This window comes from Rhynchophorus ferrugineus, unplaced genomic scaffold (assembly GCF_030347505.1).
Source record: "Rhynchophorus ferrugineus isolate W39M unplaced genomic scaffold, kcgeb_rfMv2 rfM3, whole genome shotgun sequence".
Lineage (NCBI taxonomy): Eukaryota > Metazoa > Arthropoda > Insecta > Coleoptera > Curculionidae > Rhynchophorus > Rhynchophorus ferrugineus.
In genome coordinates this window covers 31076771-31103611 of record NW_027472582.1, presented here as the reverse complement: position 1 = coordinate 31103611, position 26841 = coordinate 31076771, and the positions used below count along the sequence as shown (strand labels likewise).

General features: G+C 30.0%; 2 protein-coding genes across 6 annotated transcripts in view; one reads left to right on the top strand and one right to left on the bottom strand.

Annotated features, from left to right (window-relative positions):
• LOC143193586 (pseudouridylate synthase RPUSD2) overlaps window positions 1–26841 on the top strand; it is a 662639-nt gene that overhangs the window by 536380 nt on the left and 99418 nt on the right. For all 4 annotated transcript variants that reach the window (XM_076399898.1, XM_076399897.1, XM_076399896.1 and 1 more), the window contains exon 4: window positions 9960–10049. In XM_076399898.1, the coding sequence (XP_076256013.1) occupies window positions 9960–10049 (90 nt within the window). The remainder of the gene's footprint in view (window positions 1–9959; window positions 10050–26841) is intronic.
• Window positions 15198–21374, bottom strand: LOC143194072 (alpha-L-fucosidase). Of its 2 annotated transcripts, none has more exons than XM_076400637.1 (8): window positions 21156–21374; window positions 18587–18722; window positions 18404–18510; window positions 18081–18327; window positions 17907–18019; window positions 17708–17848; window positions 15544–15706; window positions 15198–15483 (listed from the first exon to the last, which is right to left on the bottom strand). In XM_076400637.1, exons 1-8 carry the CDS (start codon window positions 21352–21354, stop codon window positions 15246–15248), a joined length of 1344 nt encoding a protein of 447 aa, XP_076256752.1. In that variant the 5' UTR covers window positions 21355–21374; the 3' UTR covers window positions 15198–15245. The 2 variants fall into 2 exon arrangements, with proteins under 2 accessions (XP_076256752.1, XP_076256751.1); XM_076400636.1 differs by lacking the exon at window positions 21156–21374 and adding an exon at window positions 19126–19412.

Genomic DNA, 26841 nt, shown 5'->3' with positions numbered 1-26841 from the left:
TTTTTAAATAAATTAAATAAATATTAAATTATTATTAAAAATGAATTACTATATGAAAGATGTGAACTATTTGAGGAATGTTTTCTCCACATTTCCAAAGCGTTGTTTTGTAATTAACGGACCCAAAGTACATGATAAGTAGTTCGACCAAACTGACAGAACTAGCCATGAGCCGCTAAAAATATGTATTAAATATATCTTGAGATCAATGAGAATATGTACAACGGAAAACGCAAAAGCACTGGAAAAAAAAAATAAAATTATATTGTTATTGTATTGTATCTAAAGTATTTTTAAGAAATGGACCAGAAAGTAACGAATATTACATATATGTCAATTCAAAATAGTAGTGAAACGGAAGAACTGTCAAACCGTCGCAATATTGCCACATCAACTCTGAGTCTTAGTACATTTTGGCTCTGACATATAACAACATTTTAATATAAATAAAATAATTGAAGAAATATTGTATTAAATATAATGTATTTTAATATCATAGTACATCAAATGCATTTATTATCGAAGAACCTAAAACTACAATTAATTTTACAGCCGCAATAATTTATAGGTTAGAGTTCTGTTATTATATATATATATATATATATATATATATATATATATATATTGTGCTTTTTTCCGCACTACTATCGGTAGGGTTCTGGGCGCGTTTTTGTATCTACTGGTATACCCCGAAGGCCTAATCCACATAATTAACAATCGTATATCTGAGTAATGTATTTTACCTTCATTAGAGGGCATATTTATGTTATATACTTAGTTCTTATTTCTTTTGATCTTATATATAATTGTAGTCAAGTAGTAGTTTTAAGTCATTACGATATTACTATATTTCACTTCATTTTGTCTTATTACTATCTATATACTTACATAAAACTACATTTAATCACTCCATTCTCCTTAATGCATTTGCCATATCTGCAAAACAGTAAGTGTTATTTCTCTGCTTATACATGTTAAACAAACGTTCATGTATATTCTGAAGAATAGCACACATGCTTATAAAGCTTTCACACTATAATACAATTCCTTACAATTAAAGTATATTAATTTTATACTGACCTTTAGTGGTTTCCTCTTTCATCTCCCTGTCTTAGTAATCGTCAGCATTCAATCATAAACCAATATTCATAAAGTTTTATTGAATCACTCTCACTTTCAGAAATACTGATCAAGTGGATGACTGTTTATTTCCAATCTATCAAAAACTTGTTGAAGATTCTACCATTTTTCAATTTCTTCTTCAATGTGTCTGATCGAGCTCACACAAACCGAACATGCTATTTTCAATAATGCCTCTTTCCATAAATCCAGACAGCTCTGGTTTGAATATTTTCATCGATCTGAATATCTATTGTAATAATTATTTGCAATACCCCGTATCAACTCAATTGCATTAAAATGCAGTGATAGGGACGAAGACGTAATCCTCTCTGGCCCTAACATTCAGTAATCTGATCTACTATGTATGTTTTCTCAGGCTTATTTATAAATAACTAAATTACATAAAATGCTATTAAATATTTCATTTATATTTACGAAGTAACAGCATGAAGAACTATATGCCTGCAATGAATAAATGTTATGACTAACAAAACCTAATCGATAGTTATTCCAACATTTATCTTTTTCCATCAGCTTTCTCTGTCTCTAAAATATTTGTTATAATCTTGCCATGAGCAATCCAATGTACCATTCTGAAATATTCGGGTCTCATTTAAATATATAAATTGATATATTTTTTCCTTGATTTTGTTATACGTTTTTAAAAATTTTATTATTTTAAAAAAATCTCTAGTTCCATTAAACCCCTTCGTGGATTATCTTTACACCACTTAAATCCTATGTTATCCAACAATGTATGAACAGATGTTCTATATCTCTCAAATAACTGCATATCTTTTAGTTTTTTATGGGATACTTTCCAGACTAACAAGTTTCTCTGAAATAATTGTATTAAATTATGTTTCGATTGAAAGAACTACTTACTGTTATACTTTTCGTATATTTGATCTCTGAAACACCACGCTGATCTTGATGCGTCACCTGTTTCGCATAAACACGGTTTCATCTTGGCAAATTTATCTAATATATAAAGTTATAATGTTTTTTATTTCTTGAGATCATAGTTCAGTTCCAACCTTCGTAGGGTGAAGACGTATTTTCAATACGGTCCAAGCTATAAAAAGATACCTTTCTTTAAAAAAACCCAGTATTTTATTACGGTTATTTAATTGAGTGTTAAAAACGCATAACAGATGCGGCTATCCGTCTCTCAGTGGACCTAAAGTGTAGTGAATACGTGTTTACGTGACCAGACAAAAGGACTGCATCTCATTTTTATTAGTGTTTAAAATTATTTCATCTTATTTTACAACAGTCCTTTTGAAATTCATTTATAGTATATATAGTAAAAAACTAGTGCTAAAATAACGTAAGTGAAAAATGAAGTGCGTGAAATAAACAATGTATTTATTTTATTTTTTTTTATCCTCTGGAAGTAAATTAAATAAAATATTAAAAATTAAAAAATGGCAAACCATAGCGATTCAACCAAATCACCTGCACACTTTGATATAAGATTAGAACAAACAGCAATAACGCAAATTCCACCATCAGAATGGACTACAGTCATTAACAAAAAACGATTGAGAAGTCCAGAAGAAGAAATCGCGAGGAAACAAACAAGAATCAGTGACTATTGGTTGCAGAAACCGATAGAGACAAAAAACAGTTTTAGCAACCTGTCGGAAGAAATTGAAGAGAACATACAACCAAGCCCTGAAAAAGTTGTTCCCAAACCACCAGCAATAACAGTCTATAAGGTAGGAATAATAAAAAACATCCATGATTTATTGAAAACCATTACTACGAACTACACAATTAAAACAGTGAGCTATAAAACAATTAAAATCCAATTGTTCGAAGCGGATCACTTTAAATTTCTTATAAAAGAATTAGATGAAAGAAACACCCAATACCATACATTCAGGCCAAAATCCGAGAGAACATTTAAATTCGTATTAAAAGGATTACATCACGGGACGGACTTTAACACCATCAAGGTAGCACTAGCTGAAAAAGGCCACGAGGTCGTAAATATTCACAATATACGACATCACACGACAAAAAAACCTCTGCCTATGATTTATATAGACATAACACCTAATGGAAATAATAAGGCGGTGTATGAAATCACCAAATTGGAAAATAATATTATTAAATGCGAACCACCACATATAAAAATAATTATACCACAATGCACAAGGTGTCAAGCGCACGGGCACACAAAGACTTACTGTCGCAAATCATATAGATGCGTAAAATGTGCAGGAGAACATAAGACAGGAGATTGTACTCGTAAAGTTCGCGATGAAAAAGTGAAATGTGTTAACTGTAACGGAAATCATCCAGCGAACTACAAGGGTTGCGCAGTTCACAAGCAACTACAGCAGAAACTCTATCCTGCCTTAAGGGAAAAAAGGCATCAACAAAAACAATCCACTACTACCAATCTACCACTACCCACCAGAACAAGTCAACCAGACATAACTTATGCCCAAATAGTTGAAAATGGTTCAGCACAAAAACGAGAGACAATATCTCAACCTACTGAAACTAGCAACATCTCAAGATTAGAAAATATGATGGCCAAACTAATGGATCAAATGAGTACGATGCTTGGTCTACTCACAACCGTCGTAAGCAAACTTGCCTAATGCCTGAAACCAATAGCTACAAAATCGCCGTCTGGAATGCCAATGGGCTCCAACAACACGCCAGGGAACTAAAAATGTTCGTAAATGAACAAAATATTGACGTTATGATGGTTTCCGAAACACACTTAATGGACAAGAATTATCTGAAAGTTCCTAAATATAAGCTTTATCATACAAATCACCCTGATGATAAAGCACATGGAGGTACAGCCATAATAATTCGAGATGATATAAAGCATTTCGAAAAAGAAAAATCCCGCAAAGACTACCTGCAAGCCACCAGTATAACCATAGAGGAAGCCCATGGACCATTAACAATTTCTGCGATTTATTGCCCACCCAAACATAACAACAAGGCAGAACAATTTCAAGAATTCTTCAGTACGCTAGGTAATAGATTTATAGCAGGAGGAGATTATAATGCAAAACATTTAATGTGGGGTTCAAGAATAATAACCTCAAAAGGTAGAGAACTGCTCAAAGCCATAAGGAAAGATAACTTACAACATATCTCTACTGGTGAACCAACATATTGGCCTTCAGACAGAAATAAAAAACCAGATACAATAGATTTCTGTATTACAAAAAATATTGATCCAAAAAAGTGTCAGGCAGAATCATGCTTCGACCTGTCTTCTGATCATTCACCAATAATAGTAACAATTTCTTCAAAAATTACCATCAAAGATAAACCCCCTTCTCTGTGCAATAATAGAACTAACTGGCCCTCATTTAGAGAAAACTTAGACCAAAATATCTCTCTAAACTTACCGTTACAAACTGAAATGGATATAGAAATAGCAGCAATAAATCTTACAAAAAATATACAGGAGGCAGCATATTCTGCGACTCCCAACAGTGAAACATTTCCAAGAAAAAATACACATATGTCATGTACAATACAGAAAAAGATAGCAGAAAAAAGAAAGTTACGACGAAATTGGCAACAGCAAAGGACTGAAGAGAATAAAAGAAAATTTAATAGGGCCATAAAAGAGCTGAGAGATCTAATCCAAGTCGAACAGAACCAAGGCATTCAAGAATACCTAGAAAACTTGACATCAACTGAGGCTACAGACTATTCGTTGTGGAAAGCAACAAAAAAGCTTAGGAGATCCCAGCAGCATAACCCACCTATTAAAACAAGCGAAAATAATTGGGCGAGAAGCAATAAAGAGAAGGCCGACATTTTCTCAAAACACTTAAAAAATGTTTTTAAACCTTTCCAGTCTCAGCTACATAAAGATGACGAAAATAAAATTACTAGCTTTCTAGATTCGCCATTTCAAATGGATTTACCGCACGAGAAATTAACGGTCAAAAAAGTTAAACATACAATAATGAGAGAGATTAATATTAAAAAAGCTCCTGGTTATGACTTAATTACTGGCAAAATTTTAAAAGAACTATCAGAAAAGGCTATAAAACTATTAACATATATATTTAATGCTATGCTACGAATTAATTACTTCCCTAGTATCTGGAAAGTAGCTAAAATATTAATGATACTTAAACCAGGAAAAATACCAGAAGATGTGACCTCCTACCGACCTATAAGTTTATTATCAATAATCTCGAAAGTTTTCGAGAAATTATACATAAAAAAACTAAACTATATAATAGAAAAAAGAAAAATTATTCCAGAACATCAGTTTGGCTTTCGCAATAAGCATGGGACTATAGAACAAGTGCATAGACTTGTAAACCAAATAAACGCTGACCTAAATGCCAAAAGATATTGTTCGGCTGCTTTCCTAGACATATCTCAGGCTTTTGACAAAGTATGGCATACGGGCTTGCAGGTTAAACTAAAGAAACTTCTCCCTCATCCGGACTATCAGCTACTAAAATCGTATCTCACTGACAGACATTTTATTGTAAATCAGGGCGATGAACATACCGAATTAAATCCCATATATTCAGGAGTTCTGCAAGGTAGTGTACTGGGTCCAGTACTGTATCTTCTGTATACGGCTGATCTGCCCACCACAAAAATAACTACTGTGGCAACATATGCAGACGATACAGCAATCTTAGCATCCCATGAAGATCCAGTCAGAGCATCAATAAACCTACAAACCCACCTGGAGCAAATACAATTATGGTTGAAGACATGACGCATTAAAGCCAATGAATCAAAATCCACGCATATAACGTTTACCCTGCGTAGAAGAACATGTCCACCAGTAAATATCAATCATCGTCAACTCCCCCAAGCAGACCATGTAAAATATCTTGGTATGCATTTAGATCGACGCCTAACCTGGAAGAAGCACATACTCTCTAAACGGAAACAACTAGGACTAAAATTATATCAAATGTATTGGCTCATTGGGCGCAAATCCAAGTTATCATTAGATAACAAGGTATTGCTGTATGAGTCTATACTCAAGCCCATTTGGACATATGGAATTCAACTATGGGGTACCGCTAGCAAATCTAATATATCCATCATTCAACGGTTCCAAAATAAGGTGTTGCGTGCCATTGTTGATGCTCCGTACTATACTTCAAATAAAGTGATACAACGCGATATTCCTCTAGAACCTATAACGAGTGTAATCCAACGTGTTTGTGTGAAGTACTTCGAAAGAGTGTCAGTGCATCCCAATGTACTCGCTAATCAGCTAAATATGCGACGTGTTAGTGAAGTGCGTAGACTAAAACGTTTAACACCACCTGATCTGATTACTGGACATATGTAGAGTTCAGAATAAGCATTAGAATAAGATTTCTTGAGATATGCTAGTGACCAATATACAGTGCATCTGCAAGGGGCAAACAAATATTCTCAATAAAAACCTCCGCGATTTCCAATTAATTAAAACAAAGAGTTAAAACAACGTTTGTCGGTTTATAACCCGTAATTATAATATTTTGAAGAATTTTCAGACGTTTGACAAACGGACAATTTTTGCAGGCTCATTTCGTTACATGTTCGAACACCTCTAACAGCATTCTATCTTTTTTAAATGGAACAAAATGACAAGGATAATATTATCTGACTGTAACACGAATTTACAACTTTAGACAGACACATATTAACACTCATGTCACTGCTATTTTGAATTGATTATAGATATATCTATATGATTGGAACTGTATAATAAAGTAAGGGGAGGAGAATAAATCCCACAGGGCTCATAAATGGCTCTAATTGTTAGGATATAAAAGGTAGAAATTAGGGAAGCAATAGTTATAGAATTCTGCTACTCACAGCTATAACAGCCTGTAAATAAGTTAGTAATATATTAGACAGTAACAAAATCGTAGAGACAATTACGAAAATGAAGAAAAGCTATATATTCAACTATGACATATATATATATATATATATTATTACTTTGCAATTATTTTTAATTAGTGTCAATTGGTTACTGTACACTTTTTATAGTGATTATTTCAAGTTAAGTAATACATAAAATGGAAATAATTTAGATGGGTATAATCGAGAATAGTAATATTTTTTTATAGTATGCTTCTGTGGTATGGTAAATACAATTCATTCTTAACCATTTAAATGATTAAAATATTTTAACCCAAATATGTCAAGGTAATTTTTCTCTTATTAATATATCATTAGAGACAGTGTGTTATAAAAGATTATAAAATTATGTATATTATTTTAAAAAAATGAAAATTTTAAATTAATACATTATATATTATATTATTAATATATTAAGTTAACAAATAATTATAGTAACAAAAATATATATAGTAAAACATTTTATTCAGTCAACACGTATTAGGCTTTAATTCAAATCTGATAATCTCCAATCGATGTATATTTAAAACATATCATTTACGTCGTAATTAAGTTATTTCCCCTTTAAAGCATGAACAGATATAGATCTAAACCCGGCAACAATGCCGGATTTCGACCTTGTATTTCAAATATATAAAAATGCATGTATATAAATTTTTGAAAATAACTTATCCCTCGGTGTTCCACTTAAAAGTTGTTCTCTTTTTATCCCTAAAAAGCTAATCTCGTATCTCGGGTTGTCATAATTATGACATAGAACACAACTTGTATTTCATACATTACATACACACAAGGTTATCAAGAAATTGAAATGTTAAAATGAGCTTTTGCTGATGATCTGTTCATAACAGCTAAGGGCCTAGCACAAAATCTTAAACAGATGGAACAAATTGAAAAGAGAACGCGTAAATTAGTTTATATATCTGGTAATAGATATTGAAAGTAACTGAAGCCAAGATAAGGAAACTACTTCCAAGATTGGAAAACTTATGAATTTGTATTTGTCCAAATTTATTTACAAAAATGCATAATGAACAAAACGAAAAGGGAAATATACTTAGATATACTTAGGTACTATCAAATGGAGATAATGTAAATTATAGAAGTAACTAATAACCCCAATACGGAACCATTGGAAAGTATATACCAAGGAGACTATTTAGTCGGTGGTGTGTACTAGGACTTTTACCTCCGATCATTTTAAACAATTTATCGGGTACATTATGTATATAGGAAACAATACAATGTATTTTCCTAACGTTCCTTCAAGAATTGTTTGGTTTACTAGAAGTCATGTTCTCAACGGAATATATATTGAAATAATTTTCAATTTCATTAAAATGCATGTAAAATTAAATACCACACTTTTTTCTAAACGATTCATTAACATAATGATATGATAGATAATATTGTTAATAATTGTATGAACTATACAGAAACTGGGGCATTCGTAATCTTGGTTATTTCCTTTTTGTAAGAAAAGGCCTTCAGTCATTTCCTTTTGAAAAACGTTAATTAGACGATCTCAAACCCTTTCTTCTTATTTTAAATTTTGGTCGTCATTTAAATTCGGAAAAATCTTCCTCGTTTCAATGTATTCCGTAATGGGATGTCTTGAAAGTTTAAATTAGGTCCGATTGCTCGAAAACGAAGTCAAACCTTTGGTAAATTGGTTTCCATAAAAATGCTGCTTTCATTCTCAAGGAACATTATTGAAAAGTCGACATAAATTTTAAAAATTATTATATTAAACCATATTTCATGTTATATTTAATTCACTGTAAGTATTTTATGCTGGACTGTCATGAAAGAAAAAATAAAATCATCTAAATGAAAATTTCAGAAAATCAATCTCAATATAATTTGTAAAAATACATATGTAGCAATAATATACTAGATAATTTATATAAACTAATGGACACCCGAAGGTAAATGCAACCGCAGTATATTAAGTTATATTTATTTTATAAAAGAGTATACATAGGCAAAATAAATGGATAAAGAAAATGGGTAACAAAAATTTAACAATATAAAAATGCCTATGAAAATTTTGGCAATGTGTTCAAAGAATTCTTGTCCAGAAACTATTTAATTTGGAAGTTTTCTGATATCACAAATAAACCATAAATATATAAACCAAAGTTTAATATTTATAAGAACATGTTTTTATTGATTACATTTTACATTAAATATGGTTAGTACAATCTTAATTTACAAATTAATACATATACATATATAGTATAGATTTCTCAAAATTTATAAGAATATGACTGGAAACTAACAGAAGCACTATCCGAAATTTTTAGATAGATTTTTAAAATATTGATATATATTATAGAGAAGTTTAATGAGGTTATATTTTGAACAGCAACACAGTCGATTTTTAATGATGCATTATAGAAACAAATATCAACACATCTAAACATTTTATTGTCATTCAGTGTCTCAATAAAATGGTGAAGGCGATATGGTAAAAATTTGCTCCATTTATAGAAGATATAAACAACTTGATGCTTTGTTTATTTACTTGGAAACCTGTGATAGATCTATAGACATATTTTAATATTTTACAAATATTTTTAACAATATTAAAGGGCTGTATATAGAACCATTTCAACAATCACATTTAGAGCAAGAATATTTTTTCTTGCGTCTTTTGTCCCTGTAATTCACAAATTGATCAAGAATATCAAAATTTAAAATCATTAACATTTTTATATTAAAATTACAGTTAATAAATTCAAATTAATTAGAGTTTCGATGACAAATTAGAATTTAAAGACCATCGGGCCTGTCTATCTAACTTCCGTTTTTTTTATCAATATATTATACTGTTTGCAGAATAAAACGATACTAAAAAGTTTTTGAAATGTTGACAAAATATTGAATAACATTGAATAATATATATTTTTAGTTAATATTAAAAAACATTAACATATTTTAATATATATTTACAGATTTGTGGAACAGAAAAAGACAAGAACAAATTAACCGGAACAGAGAAGAGGAAGGCTGACGATGGTGAACCCAACAAGGATCTTAAAAAGGTAACAAAGCATTATTTTCAATTAATATAATTATAATTTTTTGACTAAAAACCTTTTTAATTTCAAATATTAAAATGTGTAAAAATTTTTATAAATTATGAGATTTTTTCAACATACATTTCTTAAATATTTAGGTGGTACTACTTATCAACTTTCGCAAATTATTTCACCTAAAATTATTTTGCATACGCTATAGTAAACTTAAAATTTCACAATATATAACGATACTTTTCACAAGAAAAACCTAATTATCTAAAAAAGCAGAAGAAGAGGAAGAGCTTGTCCATTAGAGTAATAAAGGCATTAGCCGAAAATCCTTTTTCGAGGGAAAGAGCAAGAAAACAATGGCTAATGTGACCGTCGCAAAGTAACCATTTGCGATTATTAATAGCCGTAATATTTCTGGTTCCTGATCAGTTTTATAACCTCGGACTTTACTAATGTGGTGTGTAAATGTATCTATTAAAGGCATAATTCCAGTCCTCTATTTAATGCCTCTGGAATATTTACAACTATGGGAAGGACGCGCAGACACCATTAATAGCTCTAGTTCTATCTGGCTTTGGAGAGAGAATTTATCAGATTTATAATTCTCATCTCTGGTTTATCGGACCGATCAGCAAACAAACAGTTGGGAATTTAGATGCAATATCTCAATGCATAAGGTCAATAGAAAGTTGACTTCAATTATCTGTTCTCTTTCATAATCTACTTAAACGATATTGTTAAATAAATATTATTATAACTCGAAATGGATGACATTAATATGATTTATTGGTTTAAAATATTCGTAATGATGTTGAATTGAAGTATCATTTCATCAATATATTAATTATTAAAATAAATATAAATTTTCTTTTCTGTAGTCCTTTTTTACAAAAATGTTACCTTATAAAAAATTAATATCTTAAACTAATTTATTTTACGGGTTGCTCTTTATGACTTCCATACAAAAGATTTCGTCAGAGAAAAAAATATTTAGGAATTCATTCTGATTTCATGCCATATGTTCAAATCATTGCAACCTATGTTATCAACCTATGTAAACTAGTTGTCGCATCTTAATCGATTCTTTCATTTTTTCTCGTAGAGGCATATAGAATATGTCTTATACATATCTTTTGAAAAACTTCAAGCTTACTGATGTCAAACTCTAAGGATATCCAAGTCTTGAGAACCCGATTTTAATCACAGCTGTTAGAGATCTTCTCTTCCATACGCACCAAACTTTTATTTCAACCGTGACTTTCTTCTTCTGCATTACTGACAAGAAATATTTAAACTCCTGAATTTAAATGAATATCATTAATATTAGCAATGGCAAGTGCGTTGATCTTTATTTTCGCGCTATCATCGCCGATCATCTCATAGGCCAAGAGATGTATAAAATCATATTGAACCCCATCTCTCTTTTTGAATACTTCATATAATTGCGCCCACTATATAGCAAAATTGAATGTCAATGTATACAGCAAATACAAGAAAGCAATAAATATAATAGTCACACGCTTTCTACAACATCTTTCTCGTATTCGTTCATAAACTGGTGGAGTGTCTATAGACAAAACACGATTCGGTCTAAATCCAGCCTAGTTTTCAGAAATAGTTTTGTTTCTTTTTTGGGAACTCTTTGAAGTCTTTATATAATCTTCATAAATACTGTTCCGACAATTATTATTAAACTTATTTTTCGTTAGCTTTCATAATTACATCTGATTAAATTTTCGAAATACTTGCTATATAACATATGTATATTTATATATTATATGGGAGTAAATTAATTTGTAAATTGAGATTTTACTAAGTATATTTAGCGTATATTTAGCGTAAGATGTAATAAAAAGGAAATAGTCAATATCAATATATAGTTAATATCAATATGAATCAATATCAATTTTTAGCCTTAACTCAAGAAGATTGTCTATTTCTCAGCCAACGCGCTGCTGTTGACTCATCAAGACCACTACTAGCCATTAGCATGTCATATTTACGTTTTCTTGGACAAAGGTGTACTTTTAGGAAAATATGCCGACGTTCATCGTCAATAAATAAACAAATACAAAAATTTTATAAACTGTGTCTTTGAATCTATTCATCAACTTTGTATTGAATAACTTATCGTAACCAGAACATATCCAGAATTTGTTTTATGTATAGCATTTTGAATATATTGGTCTTAAAAGATATAAATATAATTAAAAATCTGATTATAGACCGTATTGTAATATCTCACTTCGTCAAACAAATAGTTAATCTGTTCGAAGTTTACGTGGCAATCTTTATGGAGAATAATTAATAAATTATCTATAACTATGCTTTATGTTATACCACACTCTGTAACATATCTGATATGCCAAATGTCTTATCTGTATACTATACCTCTAAAATATAATACTAAAAGGTATTCTATTTTTACCTGAAATATATGATTAACTAGTTATGATAATCAATTGCAATAATCTAAACATATTCTTGTTTTTACTTTTTTTATATAACTGACCATGTGCTTTATTTTTATTTTTATGATAAACTTGAACAGTACTAGTAAATATTGAACATACATCAATAAAGTCCAATGATTTACTTACAGTATGCAGATTCGTATGCCCATGGTACAACATTTCTTTAAAAGTTACTCGAAAATATAAAGTCTTCTCAATTTACTTTATATACTTTTTTGTTACATGTCACTAGAAACTTTCAGAAATAGTTAAGTTTCTAGTGACTATAATGAACATTATTTATTCTATAAGCTTTGTTTTGTTCGAGACTCATTTTAAACACGAAAAGAAAAAGGGATGGTATTACTTCCAAAAACTGCAATAAAAACCAAATTACAATTATGTTATTTTCAGAACTAGCAGTTTCTAAATTACCCCCTGGCCATTTATACGACCATTCAAAATCCAAAAGTCAAATTATCAGAGCACCCCATGTTTTTATGGCATCATAATCCGCGAGAAACAAAGCTTCTAACAGCCTACGAAACCCCAAACTTTCTCCAAAGCCATTATCCGTCTAATTGGCGCAATAGAATTTCAAAGAAAATACATTTCGGTAAATAATAACGTATTCTTATTAATCCGGCAACGGAATTTTCTTTTGTCCTAATTAAATAAAGACGAAAGAACGGAAAGGGAACGGCGGTTTTTGTTTGTTGTGTCGTAATTTTACTCGCGACTCGACAAACCAGTCACGTCCAATACAAATTTTCAAAGCAGAACAGTTAGACAACTGATTCGACATCTGGATTTTATCAAACTCTATTATTCTAATCCCATATTTTATAAAACTTATATATTAAATGTGTTTCTCAATTTTTATTGATATTTCAGCACATGCACATGCACTCGAACATTGTCATGCAATAACTTGATTGTCTATTTCTCAATAAATATTTTAGTCTAACTTTGTTAATTTAGTTATGCAATCATCGTTGTGATCAATCTCTTGTAGATTAAAATAAAAGATTTCCTTGTACAGCCAATTACACAGAAGATAACCTGTGGATTTTTCTCTTTTGGTGCCAATATATCTATTATTACATTAAAAATTATTGCAAAGTATATGCTTTTCATATTGCTTCAAAATTTTCCTAAAAGTAATATTTTCTTGATGATAAATCCATGATTATGTACTTGTTTATATCTTGATCTAAGTCATGCTCAGGCGACACATGAGAAACTTAGATGATAAGTTTATAATTTAATTATCTGATGAAAATGTTTACCAATATCTACTTAAGTGACTCCTAGCTGAGCTGCGAGTTCCTATTATAACTGCGTTGTATGTGCGTGATCTTTCAATCAATATTCAAACCATTATATTGAAACTATAATAAAGAAAAGGGGTGTTTTTAGAATTTACTAACATATATATATTTTACAAGATACAGTTATATTCAGGATGTAACAATTTTGAGAACCAAAGCTGTTCCTCTTTTAACTCTACCATATCGTAGCACAAACTTCCAACATAGTTTGGCATGTGGCATTGGCAAGTTTCAAAAATTTTACCAAAGCAACATAATGAGCTCCTAAACTATTACATCGCAACCAGAAACATGATGAATTATTTTCTACCATAAGGAAGCTAATGCAGGTGTACCACATCGAAATATATTTATACATATGATATACCACATGCAAAATATCAACATAGCTACTTTTGCTGATGATATGCAATACCTGCTGTTGCAGACAACAGTGTAGAAATATCAGACGATTCATAGCATAAATAGGCGGACTAAGGCATGGAGAATAAAACTTAACCAAAGTAGAAAGATGCTTATTGAATTTACGTGTAATCAAAATGCACATATAACAATAACAATGAACAATAATGTCATACCAAATAAACAAAATACTAAGTATCTTGGAATCAAACTTTATATAAAACTTCGTTGGGAGAAGCAGATTAAAAGTTGAGAATTGAGAAGGAAAGAATTTAATTTAAAGCTGCCGAACGCTATTTTACATCACAAAATAAACAGAATAATCCATTTTATATAACATTCGGTATTGTAGTACAACATCTACAACTTTAGATCAAGGATTATTATTATATTTAATCAAAATCCAAATTACTAAATTTTAATTGTTCAAATTTTGCCCATACGTCTACTTCTATTAGTTTACTAATCGTATTAGTATTTAGTATTGGTTATACTTGTTATGCTATTCTGCTGTTAAATTGTGTGTCATATAAAGTATTTTATTTTGTACACTTTACGTAACATGGCTTTGTTGCCGCGGGCCATAACAGCCTAATCGGGAAAGTAAACTGAGACTTTGCTGAAAATCAATAATTTCTAGCAATATTAAAAAAGCTGAAAAACTATTTTGTTTTCAAGAACCAATCCCCAAAATATCAATACGTTCAAAAAAAATGTTTTTCTTAATAAAGAAAACACTTTGTGTGTTAACGTGGTATATTTACGTATTAATACTGTTAATTTTATTAGTACAATGGCTAAGATTGAATAATGGCATTCACACATATATATATATATATATATATATATATATATATATATATATATATATATATATATATATATATATATATATATATATAATGATTTTCACTATCAAATATCTTCATATCAATCTTCAAGACAATAATTGAAACTATAACAAAAACAACGAGTTTTTGGCATTTACTAATATAGATATATTTTACAAGATACAGTTATATTCAGGGTGTAACAATTTTGAGAACCCAAGCTGTTTCACTTTTAACCAAATCTTTGTCGGGTAATCTAATTTGTACTTGGCCGGAACTTAAAACCCACTTTAATTTTCCCTGGTTCCCCAATAAAGTCACAGCAGTATCGTCGTTAGAAAATAAGTCCACTGGAGATGCCAACGATACCGTATTATTATCGGGCCATTCCAAAACAATGGCATAGACCGCATTATCTTTACTCGTATACCTGAAATAAATTAACGTTCGCTTGATTTATTTAACGGCGGCTATTGTCTGCAAATATTACCAGACGTTTCCATTGAGGGTATCGTTTTGGAAGGACCAAGGTTTTGATGCGTATATCGCCTCGCCGTTAATCGATAACCAGTCTCCCAGTTGAGTAAGTCGTTCCTCGAAAATAGGACTGATTATTCCGTCCTTTGTGGGACCAATATTAATAAGAATATTACCTAAAAAATTATTTTAATTAATATTTAATTTTCGCTAATATTAAATATGTGACTGACATTTTCTTCGACATTTAAATATACTTAAAATAGAATAGAGCTTGACATTTTTTCACATTTTCTTGTATGTAAAATTTGTACAGAATATATATGCTGCATAGTATTATCTTCATTCGCCATTTCTTAATCCATTCAGTAATGTTATTGACAACTATTGCATCTTATAAAACGTGTAATTGTCAATATATCGAAACGTTTTAAAGGGGGTTAGAAAATTTGAAAATAGGTAATTTTAAATTCTACGGAATTAAGACAAATACAACAAAATCTCAACTTTTGCTAAAACTCATAGAAATAAGTATTCGTTAACGTTTACATTTTACAGAATATTGAATAATTGAAATGATAACAATATAGGTCCATCCCTTTGTGATAAGAAGAAAAGGTTTTTCTCTGGGATATTATAATAGGTAATAAAAAATATATCTTTTGATAATCGTCAAAAGATCGAAAGAGAATTATGAGGTGTTCCGGAGCGTCCCAGTTAGTTGACACCAAATATGAATATCTATGAGATTCTCAAATATATGTGGTGGAGATATGAGATGCTTTGTTACATAACAACTCTCAAAAACGTGTTGCTTCTGTGAAAGTTTTCCCACTTGGCTGCATCTGACTATCATTGGTCTCTGACAATGCGGCACGGCTTATTGAATACAGTTTAAATACATTACTATGTGCGTAAATCTATGTCAATGAATTTATCTCTTCAAAATCTGTAAGTTTGTTTCACTACGACAACCGTATGTGGCCTGAGAGATGACACAAAATTAATAAACCATTTTTATTAATTTATAAACCATGTATATGGTATATATATATATATATATATATATATATATATATATATATTATATATTATAACCATGTATAATATAAACATATTAAATAAATTATTATTTAAACAATAATTTATTTATTATTATTAATTATTTAATAATTAATAAACCATTTAAAAATTTTATTGATTAATTGAACTGAACTAAAGCTGACTAATGGCACTATTAATTATGTACACTAGTATAGTTGCCTGAATTTTTAAAACTAAGATCAGATTGAATTGACCCTATTTTGCAAGTCAATTATTAATATTTAAAAATCAGAAGCCAAAAGTTTCTTATTGTTATATCATATTATTCATATTATTATATAAGAGAGATAAGACAACTTAACGTGTGACATCAAAAGATGTATATAGATAAACAGATATAAATTACAACATTATAACTAAAAATTCAGATTACTATTCAGACGAAAAAAATATAAAAAGAAATATATCTATAAAAGGACTAAAATATAAGTAAATAACTATTAATCGATAATTTTTGCATAAATTACACTCCGATACTGATAGATGACGTAACAAGGTAAAGATAAACTAATAGTAGTAGAAAAGAAAACATTAAGGAGTATACCAGGACCCACAAAAATTAACAAAAAGTCGAGAGCGAATACGAAAAGTAGAAATAAATATAACAATAAACCACTCAAACGAACTGAGAGTAAAATATTTGGAGTTTATAAAAAAGTATGACTAGAAATAACTTCCAAATATAATAATGATGTGGATGCCAGGAATCAAAGGAAACGAGGAATGATCAAGGTTTATATAATTGGATGAAGTGAGATTTAATTTTTTGAAAATAGGTATAGAAGAAGAATGCAAAAAAGCATAAAAGATTGTTTATCATCAAGCAAAATAAAAACCGAACAGTAACTGATATCGTACAAAATATCTAAGAAGTTTAATTCAGTCCAAATTGTAGCAAGTTTATCATTATTTATAAAACAAATAAAATATTGACTAAAAATTAATATTCAATTTTTGTTGCATTTTAGTTTTGTTGCACAAGATCTAGTTTAAACTATCTTATCAATCTGACATTATATATTAAAAACATATAACCAGTAGTCTCAGAATATAATATGTTTCATATTATTTACCTCCACAACTTATTGTTCGCGCTAAAAGGGATATCAGTTCCCCTTCATTCATATAATCAGCCAATGGAGCATTTCTTCTAAATCCCCAGGATTTCCTATCTATGGTCATGGCATTTTCCCATTTATGCTTTTGTAATGTACCTGAAAGTAAATTCTATTTTTATTATACACAATAATAAAATATATAGCAAGTTCTTGCCTGGATCATATCGGTCAGAACAGGTATAGAAATCACCATGGTTACAAGGAATGTCTTTACCCCATCTGTCGTTGACTACTACCTCATCTTTAACTGGACTGTCATTGTAAAGCCTAAAAAATTAATAATTTATAAATACCTTATTTGGTTTTAATTACAATTGATATAACATACCATGCAAGGAAATCAGTCGATTTCCAATAGGTGTCTGGAGCTTCCCAATCACCATCAGACCAAAGAATCGACGGTTGATAGTTATTTACTAGTTCTTGCATTTCAGGAATAATTTTGTTTAAAACAAACTCCTGCGATTGAAAATTGTTGGCTTTGTCAGATAAATATATGGGATTAAACCATTCATATAAAGAGTGATATACGCCGAACTTCATATCTGCCTCTCTCACGGCGGTTCCAAGCTCATCTAACATAGATAAATAAGCATTTGTTAAAAAGTTTCATACCAACCATTAATAGTCATCAAAACATAGTATACTAACCAATAATATCTCTATGGGGTCCAATATCTTTAGCATTCCAACTGAAAGCATATTTTGATGGCCACAGTGTGAAACCCTCGTGATGTTTGCTTGTTAACACTACATATCTGTGAATTAGATGTAATTTAAAATCAATAATTAATGACAGAGAGAAAATCTCCATATGACCTGATATAAACTTACTTTGCTCCAGACTTTGCAAATATATCTGCCCACACTGTGGCATTAAAGAATTCTGCCGTAAAATCTTTAGCGAATTCTTGATATGAAAAATCTGGGGGATAATTGGCTTTCATATACTTATCAATTTCTACGTCATCTGCAAAGAAAACATAATTAATTTTTAATAATTTGATAACTTACAATCTTAGAAATAATATACAATATTAGAAATATACCATCACCATAGTTAAATAAAAACTATTAAATACCAAATAAATCTTATTAAAAATGTGTAACCTAAGTTGTTATGCTTATAATGAAATATTTCTCTTTTTAAAATCTTCCCAGTAGATTAGAAGTTAGAAGGAGAACCTGAAGTTTGAATAATTGCTATTTTATGACGTAACGTAATGTATACTCACTACACAAAATCGGTAGAAATATTACCATTATATAGTTTTGATATTATCGTATTATTAAAATTTATTACATTTATTTTATATATTTAGCTTTACGCAGTTAATAATAATTTACGAAACAAAGAGAGTAGAAAAACTTACAGTGTGATTTCCAATAGGCCCAAAACCACTCAGAATGTATACTGGGTACAGAAAATATACCCCAATGAATAAAAATTCCCACTTTAGCATTATCATACCACTTGGGTAATGGACGTTTATCTAAACTAGCCCATGTTGCGTTATAACGACAATAAACTAAACCAAAACACCACAAAACTACGAATAATAAGCACTTCCACGTCATGATGCTCTTTATAAAATCAATTAGCCGTACTAGCAGGATGTATTTAACAACCGTTTAACAGATAACGGTTATAGTATTACGAAGAATAAACGATAAAAAAAATTATTCAGCTGAGGCAAATATTATTTATCTCAATTGTAAATATAACTCTAATGATTGTTAATAAACATTTACATCATATTTATTACGCCATTACATAGTTATTTTATTTTAATTTTTGAGTTTTTACTAAAGCCTTTATATAAGAATATATTTCTATAAAGATATATCCGACAGATGGCGATGTTGCTTAACCTTTATGACCTATAAAGATGTTGTTGAGGCAAGGTCAAGGTTGCTAGGATAACTTAGAATGAAGGAAGACAAAATACTACAATATCTGTCGTTATTTACAACATAAAAAACGCGTTAATGCAAACAAGCCAATATAAACAAGAAAGTAATAGTGGTTCACATTAAAACTAACACAAAACAAAAGTAAATTTAAATACAATAACAATAAAAGGAGTTATAAAACGTACTACCTTGTTTAATGATGCTTAGAAGATCCCTAAAATTATTATGATCCCAGAACCAGGAAAACCACCAGATCACCTAATATATGTCTTATGGTTATCAATAAAAGCCAAGGTATTTCAAAAATCTCATATTGAAAAGATAAAATTATAGAATGAAAAGATTTAACAACTACCCATCAGTTTGGTTTTATGAACAAACATTAAATAACTGATCAGATGCATATAATCATAGACGTCTTTGTAAAAGCCTACGAAAGTAAAAAGCCCGCTCAGTTATATCGTAGCCCAAATCTCCAATCTTCGGATCGCCTCGTCCTGGCATGTGGAATTGGCAAGAAATGTTCAGAAATGTTACCGAAACAAAATAGTGAACTTCTAAACACTTACATCTCAGCCAAAATCTTTAGAGTCAAACAAGAGAAAGCCTTTTCTATCATAAAGAAGCTAAAGAAAGTGCACCTCATCGAAATGTATTTATACATGTGATACACCATATGTAAAATATCAGCATAGTTTCATTTGCTGATGATACTGATAGTACTTGCCGTTGGAGATAACAGGAAATATCATACGATTAACAGCATAAATAAGTGGACTAAGATGAGGGGAATACAATTTAATCAAATCTGAACGGTGCATAGTGAATTTACGTATAACGAAACTGCATATAGAAAAATAACAATGGAGAATATAAATCTATAGACAAACACTATCTTGGGATGAATCTTGGTACAAAACTCCGTTGGGGGGAGTAGATTAACAAGGGAAGAAATGAACTTAATTTGAAATATAAAAAGGGCAAATATAATCCAGTTATGTGAATGTTCTGAATGCGAAAAGTAATGTAAAATTAAAATTTTATTAAAACTTAACAGAAAAAAATAGCAGTGTCTATTAATACATGAACATTATTACTACAGAGTAAGGATCGAAAGGTTCTCCCAGTCATATACCTAATTTTTAAAGTATTTATTGTAAAAACAAATTATAGATTAGCCGGCAAGAACCGATATATATTAAGTAATAAAACTAATATTCAAGAACTTGAAAAAGAAGGACAAAAATCTATTTCTCTCATCATTCATGATTAATTCGTTTTGAAAAATTATTTTTTCTATTTTGAAACAGATTTGAGCGATATAACACAAATTACAACAAAACTAATAAGAAAATATATTAATTTTTTATAAACAAAACATTTAAAAATAAATAACATAGATAATAATTTACGTTACAAATTCGAAAATAAAGTTTTAAAGTCGATAGAGTTTTTTTGTGGTATCTTATATCGAAATAAACTAACTTACTAGATTTCCATGTCGCCCAAAACCATTCTCCGGAAAAGCTTGGCACTGCAAACACGCCCCAATGGATAAAAATTCCAATTTTAGCGTCATCGTACCAAGAAGGTATCTCTCGGCTATCTAAACTATCCCAAGTAGAATCAAATTTAGCCAAACTGTGGCTTAGAGAAGCCAATATTAACAGAAGCGCTGCCAACTTCATATTTCTGAAGTAAATAAAATCTGATTTGACCATATTTCGGATTTATAATTATTATATTATAGCATAAACACTTCAGGGCGTTTACCTAAGATAACAAAGAGAAGTAAAATAGATAATGTTAATAAGACCGCTTATCTTGAGATGAATCTAAATATTTTATTACCACATTTCAATTGAAAGTAAATATTACAATTCATATCAGATTTAAGAGGTTGTTTACAAATATTAAAATAAAAAACATAAGTATCCATAAATAAATAACACATTGTATACATTTTAAAATATTCAATGTTTATATAATTAATATAAATCCAAAGAAACCCAAATAAGATACTTATACTAGCCTATTTTACAATCTAATGGAATTCTCAGGAATTAATAACCATTTTATTCGAAACAATTTTTTGGGACGTGTTATTAAAATATAAACTTTATGCAAATACTTAATCCGTAACTTCACAAATTTGCATTTTAATTATAAAAAAAATGCCGGGCATGATTGAAAAATATGCAAAATGAGCTGTTAAAACTCCTTTTTCATAAATTAGGACCAGAAATTGAGTTAGAGTTCGCCCCTATTGAAAATCCGACCAAAGCAACTGTTTTAATATAAGGAATTAAAATCATTTCGTACGTTTATTTGAGTATCTTTTAAAGTACCTTAATTTTATTTTGGTTGACTTATCACTAAACAAAACAAACAGTTTAATAATTAAACAGATCTATAATATCCAGTAAGCCTTGTTATCTACGGACAAATATACTATTGTATTAAAAAAATAACATTAACATATTCTTGACTATTTTCTGGACCCTATCTCATTCCTTTAATTCTAGATTCGGAATCACTGTAACAAATCCTTATTAACAAACTTAATAGTAACACTAAATTGTAACAGATCCTTAACATTATTTTTGTTTTATCGAAATGGACAATAACTAACAAGACATACTATCTGAGAACAGAATATATCGTGATCATTATTATTGCTGAAAATGAATATTCAATTTTCATATTCATAAAAAATCTTGAATTTTATCTATAACTAACTAGTTAATGATATCAAATTTAAATATAATATAATGTTCAAATCTCTAGTCTAAAATATACATTATAGTCAGAATATGAAAACTATAGAATATAATCAATAAATGTTAGGTACGTATTCATTTTAAGATAACCTCATTATTTAAGAGTGGGTGATAATTTTGAGGGCCAGTGGAAAATACACTGTGCACTTCGACAGCATTACCGAATTTAAAAACAACAACAGATAAGCAAGTGAACTTTTGTTGGTACTCAATTCATGGAATATTACCCACGGTTCATAAAAACTGCCTAAATCTTAATAAAAATACATTAAAAAAATCACTGAGCACATTAATCTAGTAGTATTGTATATTATTCTTAATTTTTTATCAAGGAAAACCTTTTGATGTCTAAAAATTCCTTCAAAAACAATAGAAGGTGCATATATACTTAAATATACATTTGGCGAAGAGATTATGAGAAATAAGGCATTGAATTATGTGAGTAAATTATGCAGTGATAATTAAAAACCTTGAATTATTTGGTTAAAATTTTGATAAAAATTAAATTAATTATGATAATTCTAGGTCTGGTAAAAAATTCTTAAATGCGCCATTTTCTATGATTGGCGCATTGGTTTCTCATATTTTTGATATAAAAATCAGTCTGGTCGTGATATTTGTGATAAGGTTAAATTTATATAAGATCGAGAACCGACCCAAACATTGTTTAGATCAATAAATAACAAATTGCCTAAAAGTGTATCAACTAGTTAGCTCAAAATGACGACAATTGTGAACATAGTTATTATATGTAAATATATAAACAATGGCTGAAAATATTATGGGATATTTACTAGTAATAAAATTATACATCTACATTAACTAGATTAATGTAGCATGTATAAAATATCCCATTTTAATTAAAAAAATAAAGCTAAATAAATTGTAATAAGAAAAGGGACTATATATTAAAGAACATTATTTTGTATTATAAAGATAAAGTTGTGCGAATTAGATAATGTCTCTTTTAGACGCCGTTAAATTAAAGTTAAGCACGAAAATTGTGAAATTAATTGTCTTAAATTTTCCCAAAAACAATTCAATTAATTCTAATAAATTGCTGGTGTCTATCCTTTTCCAGTACGGACTCAACTATAGCCGGCGTTTGCTACAGTGAACACAAACAATATAAAATGTGTTTTCAACTATCGAACTTGTTTTTTATACTTGAGAAAACAGTTGGCGTAGTTTTGTAGATACTATAGTTTTCTTGGTAAAGACTGCCTTTGTCTATATTGCACAATATGGATCCACGGTAATATAGAAAAGATTAAAATGAGAGAAAAAATATATGGAATATATTTTATAAGCAAGTAAAATGAGTAGAAATTGTTTAAATTGGATAACATTTTAAACAATTTAAGTTGCAACAAATTCACTGTGTGTAAATATTATAAATTTAGTATTGGATTCATTAGCACTATTGAGAATTAATATTAAAGGATTGCATGAATTATGATAATCTTTTCCCTAAAAGGGCATTATTGAGAATAAATATTTTAACAAAAACATTGAACCGACTTTAAAAAATTAATAAGGAACTCACTAAAAATTAAAAAATAATTGAAATTACATTTTTAACGCAAAAAAATGTTTTAAAATAAAATATATACATAGTAATCGTTGTAATAACTAAATCAAAATAAACAAAAACCTTATTTAACCTTTCTACTACACGTATTTTATATTATACTATACACACGTAATTTAGCTTAATGCCTACCTAAACCTATTTATTTATTTACAATGTTATTTTAACGACTACCAACTATTTACATAAGTCGGTGCAGAGCACAAACAGTTATACTAATTTAAATTTGTTTTGTTGGTAATTTAATTTTTTGAATATGTCACAAAATTATATTATTATTTTTATATTTTATTTTTCTCCTTTTAGTGTTAGATATTTACTCAATAAATTACGCAATTATTTTATTAAGTATTATGATGGATAGGCCAAGTAAAAATAGGAATAAAAAAATGATTGAAAATAAGGAACACTTCAGGCCCCGGGGTCCGTTATTTAGCCTAGGTGATTTGACAAATGCTCTAACTAAAAACAACAAGGAGCTATTGTCCCCGCTACTTCCGTCTGTGGGCTAAGCGCTCTCACCATTACACCAAAGAAGCCCTTCTATGTAATATTCCTAAGAGGTCTTATATGCTATAGTTAGTACTTAAAAGCAATAGTTTTGCACTGCACAACTTCCGATTTTCCGTCACATCATTTCAACAATAACATTATACCCAAATATCTGATTATTTTAGACGAAAACTTTGTACGTCCCATAGAAATTTGAGCGTTTCCTTCGGTTTCACCGCCTGAAGTTTCTATTCGAGCTCCAAAAGAGTATCCTTCGCAATGCCTATTTATAGTGATTTTTTGCAATATATAGTATTGTAGGTTTTTTGCTCTTTCATTTGGTTTTAATAACTCGTTATACACTACATGTTGTTGATCTCACCATAGCACAACTTGATGGCCATAAAAATATGAATATTTCGCTTTTCTTTCAATTTCAATGTCTCCCCTGGACTTTTTACGCTTGGGACAGATCCACTTTCATCTCCAGTCGCAATAGGCTAAGAAAACTCCTTTTTGAAGTAGAATTTTCAATCAATTCGGGTGGTAGCCATTTTCTCTTAATTTAAAAAGTTAAGAAACTTTTGATACAGGTGTTATAAACCATTATCTGCGAAATTTTCTGATCCTTCAGGTTATTATGTAGTGCTTGTTTCATGCAGCGAAACGTCAAAACCATCGAACCAGACTGGGTTGTTTAACATTTAATGTCCTTAAAAATTAATACTTCGCATTTTCTGCATTACATAACGCGTCAATTGAAAAGTCCCCGGCCTGACACATAGATGGCACTACTAGAATTAAATCCATATGTTTTTCAGTTAGCCCTAACCCTCAAAAGATGCGTGTATAAATTTGACAGCTGTCGGATCATTAGTTTATGAATTATAGCATTTTGAGTGAAGCAACTTTTGTTGTCGTGAAAAAAATGGATAAAAAGGAATTTCGCGTGTTGATAAAATATTGATTTTTGAAAGGAAAAATACAGTTGAAGCAAAAACTTGGCTTGATGCCGAGTTTCCGGACACTGCCCCAGGAAAATCAACCATCAAGGACTGGTATGCTAAGTTTAGACGTGGTGAAATGAGCACATGCGGTGGACGCCCAAAAGATGTTTTTACCGACGAAAACATTTAAAAAATCCATAAAGTGATTATGAATGACCGTAAATTGAAATTGAATGAAATAGCAGACACTCTAAAGATATCAACTGAACGTATACATCATATCATTCACGAGTATTTGGGTATGAGAAAGCCTTGTGGATAGTGGGTGCCGCGCGAGCTCACTTTTGACCAAAAACAATGACGACTTGATGATTCGTAGCAGTGTTTGAAGATGATCAAGCGTAATAAACCCGAGTTCTTGCGTCGATATCTGACAACGAATGAAACATGGCTCCATCATTTGAATCCGAAATCCAATCGACAGTCATCCGAGTGAACTGCACAAGATAAACTCACTCCAAAGCGTGAGAAAACGCAACAGTCGGCTGGCAACATTATGGAGTCTCTATTTTGGGATGCGCATAGAATAATTTTCATTGACTACCTTAAAAAAGGAAGGACCATCAACAGCGACTATTACGCAGCGTTATTAGATCGTTTGAAGGACAAAATCGCCGAAAAACTGCCGCATTTAAAGAAAAAGAAGTGCTGCTTCACCAAGACAATACACTGTGTCACGAGTCAGTGATAACGATGGCAAAAATCCATGAATTGGGCTTCTAATTGCTTCCTCGTCCACCATATTCTCCAGATCTGGCCCCTGGCGACTATTTCCTGTTCTAATATCTCAAAAGAATGCTTGCTGGGAATAAATGTTCGTCGAATGAAGAGATGATCGCCGAAACTGAGGCCTATTTGAAAACGACAAATCATACTGCAAAAATGGTATCGAAAAATTTAAGGGTCGCTATAATCAGTGTATCACCCTTGAAGGGAATTATGCTGAATAAAAAAAAATTTTGCCGAAAAAATGTGTTTTTCTATGGTAGGCCGGGGACTTTTTAATTGACCTGTTATTGCTGTATCGCTATAGATTAGTTAATGTGTTAACTACGGACCGCAGCTACCTCTTCTAATTGAAGGCATTAAGAACTTACATAAAAGTTTAAAAACTATTGGTTTAAATATACCAATAGTAATTATGGCAGACTACCATAGCTTTTCATTCGAAATATACATATATCTCCCATAGTTAATTTAATTAATTGATGTTTATAATGATCGGCTAGAACAGTTTTATCGAATTCTGATATATTTAGTAATAACTGATACTGTGAAAAGAAACAGAAAAAAAATACAAAATCG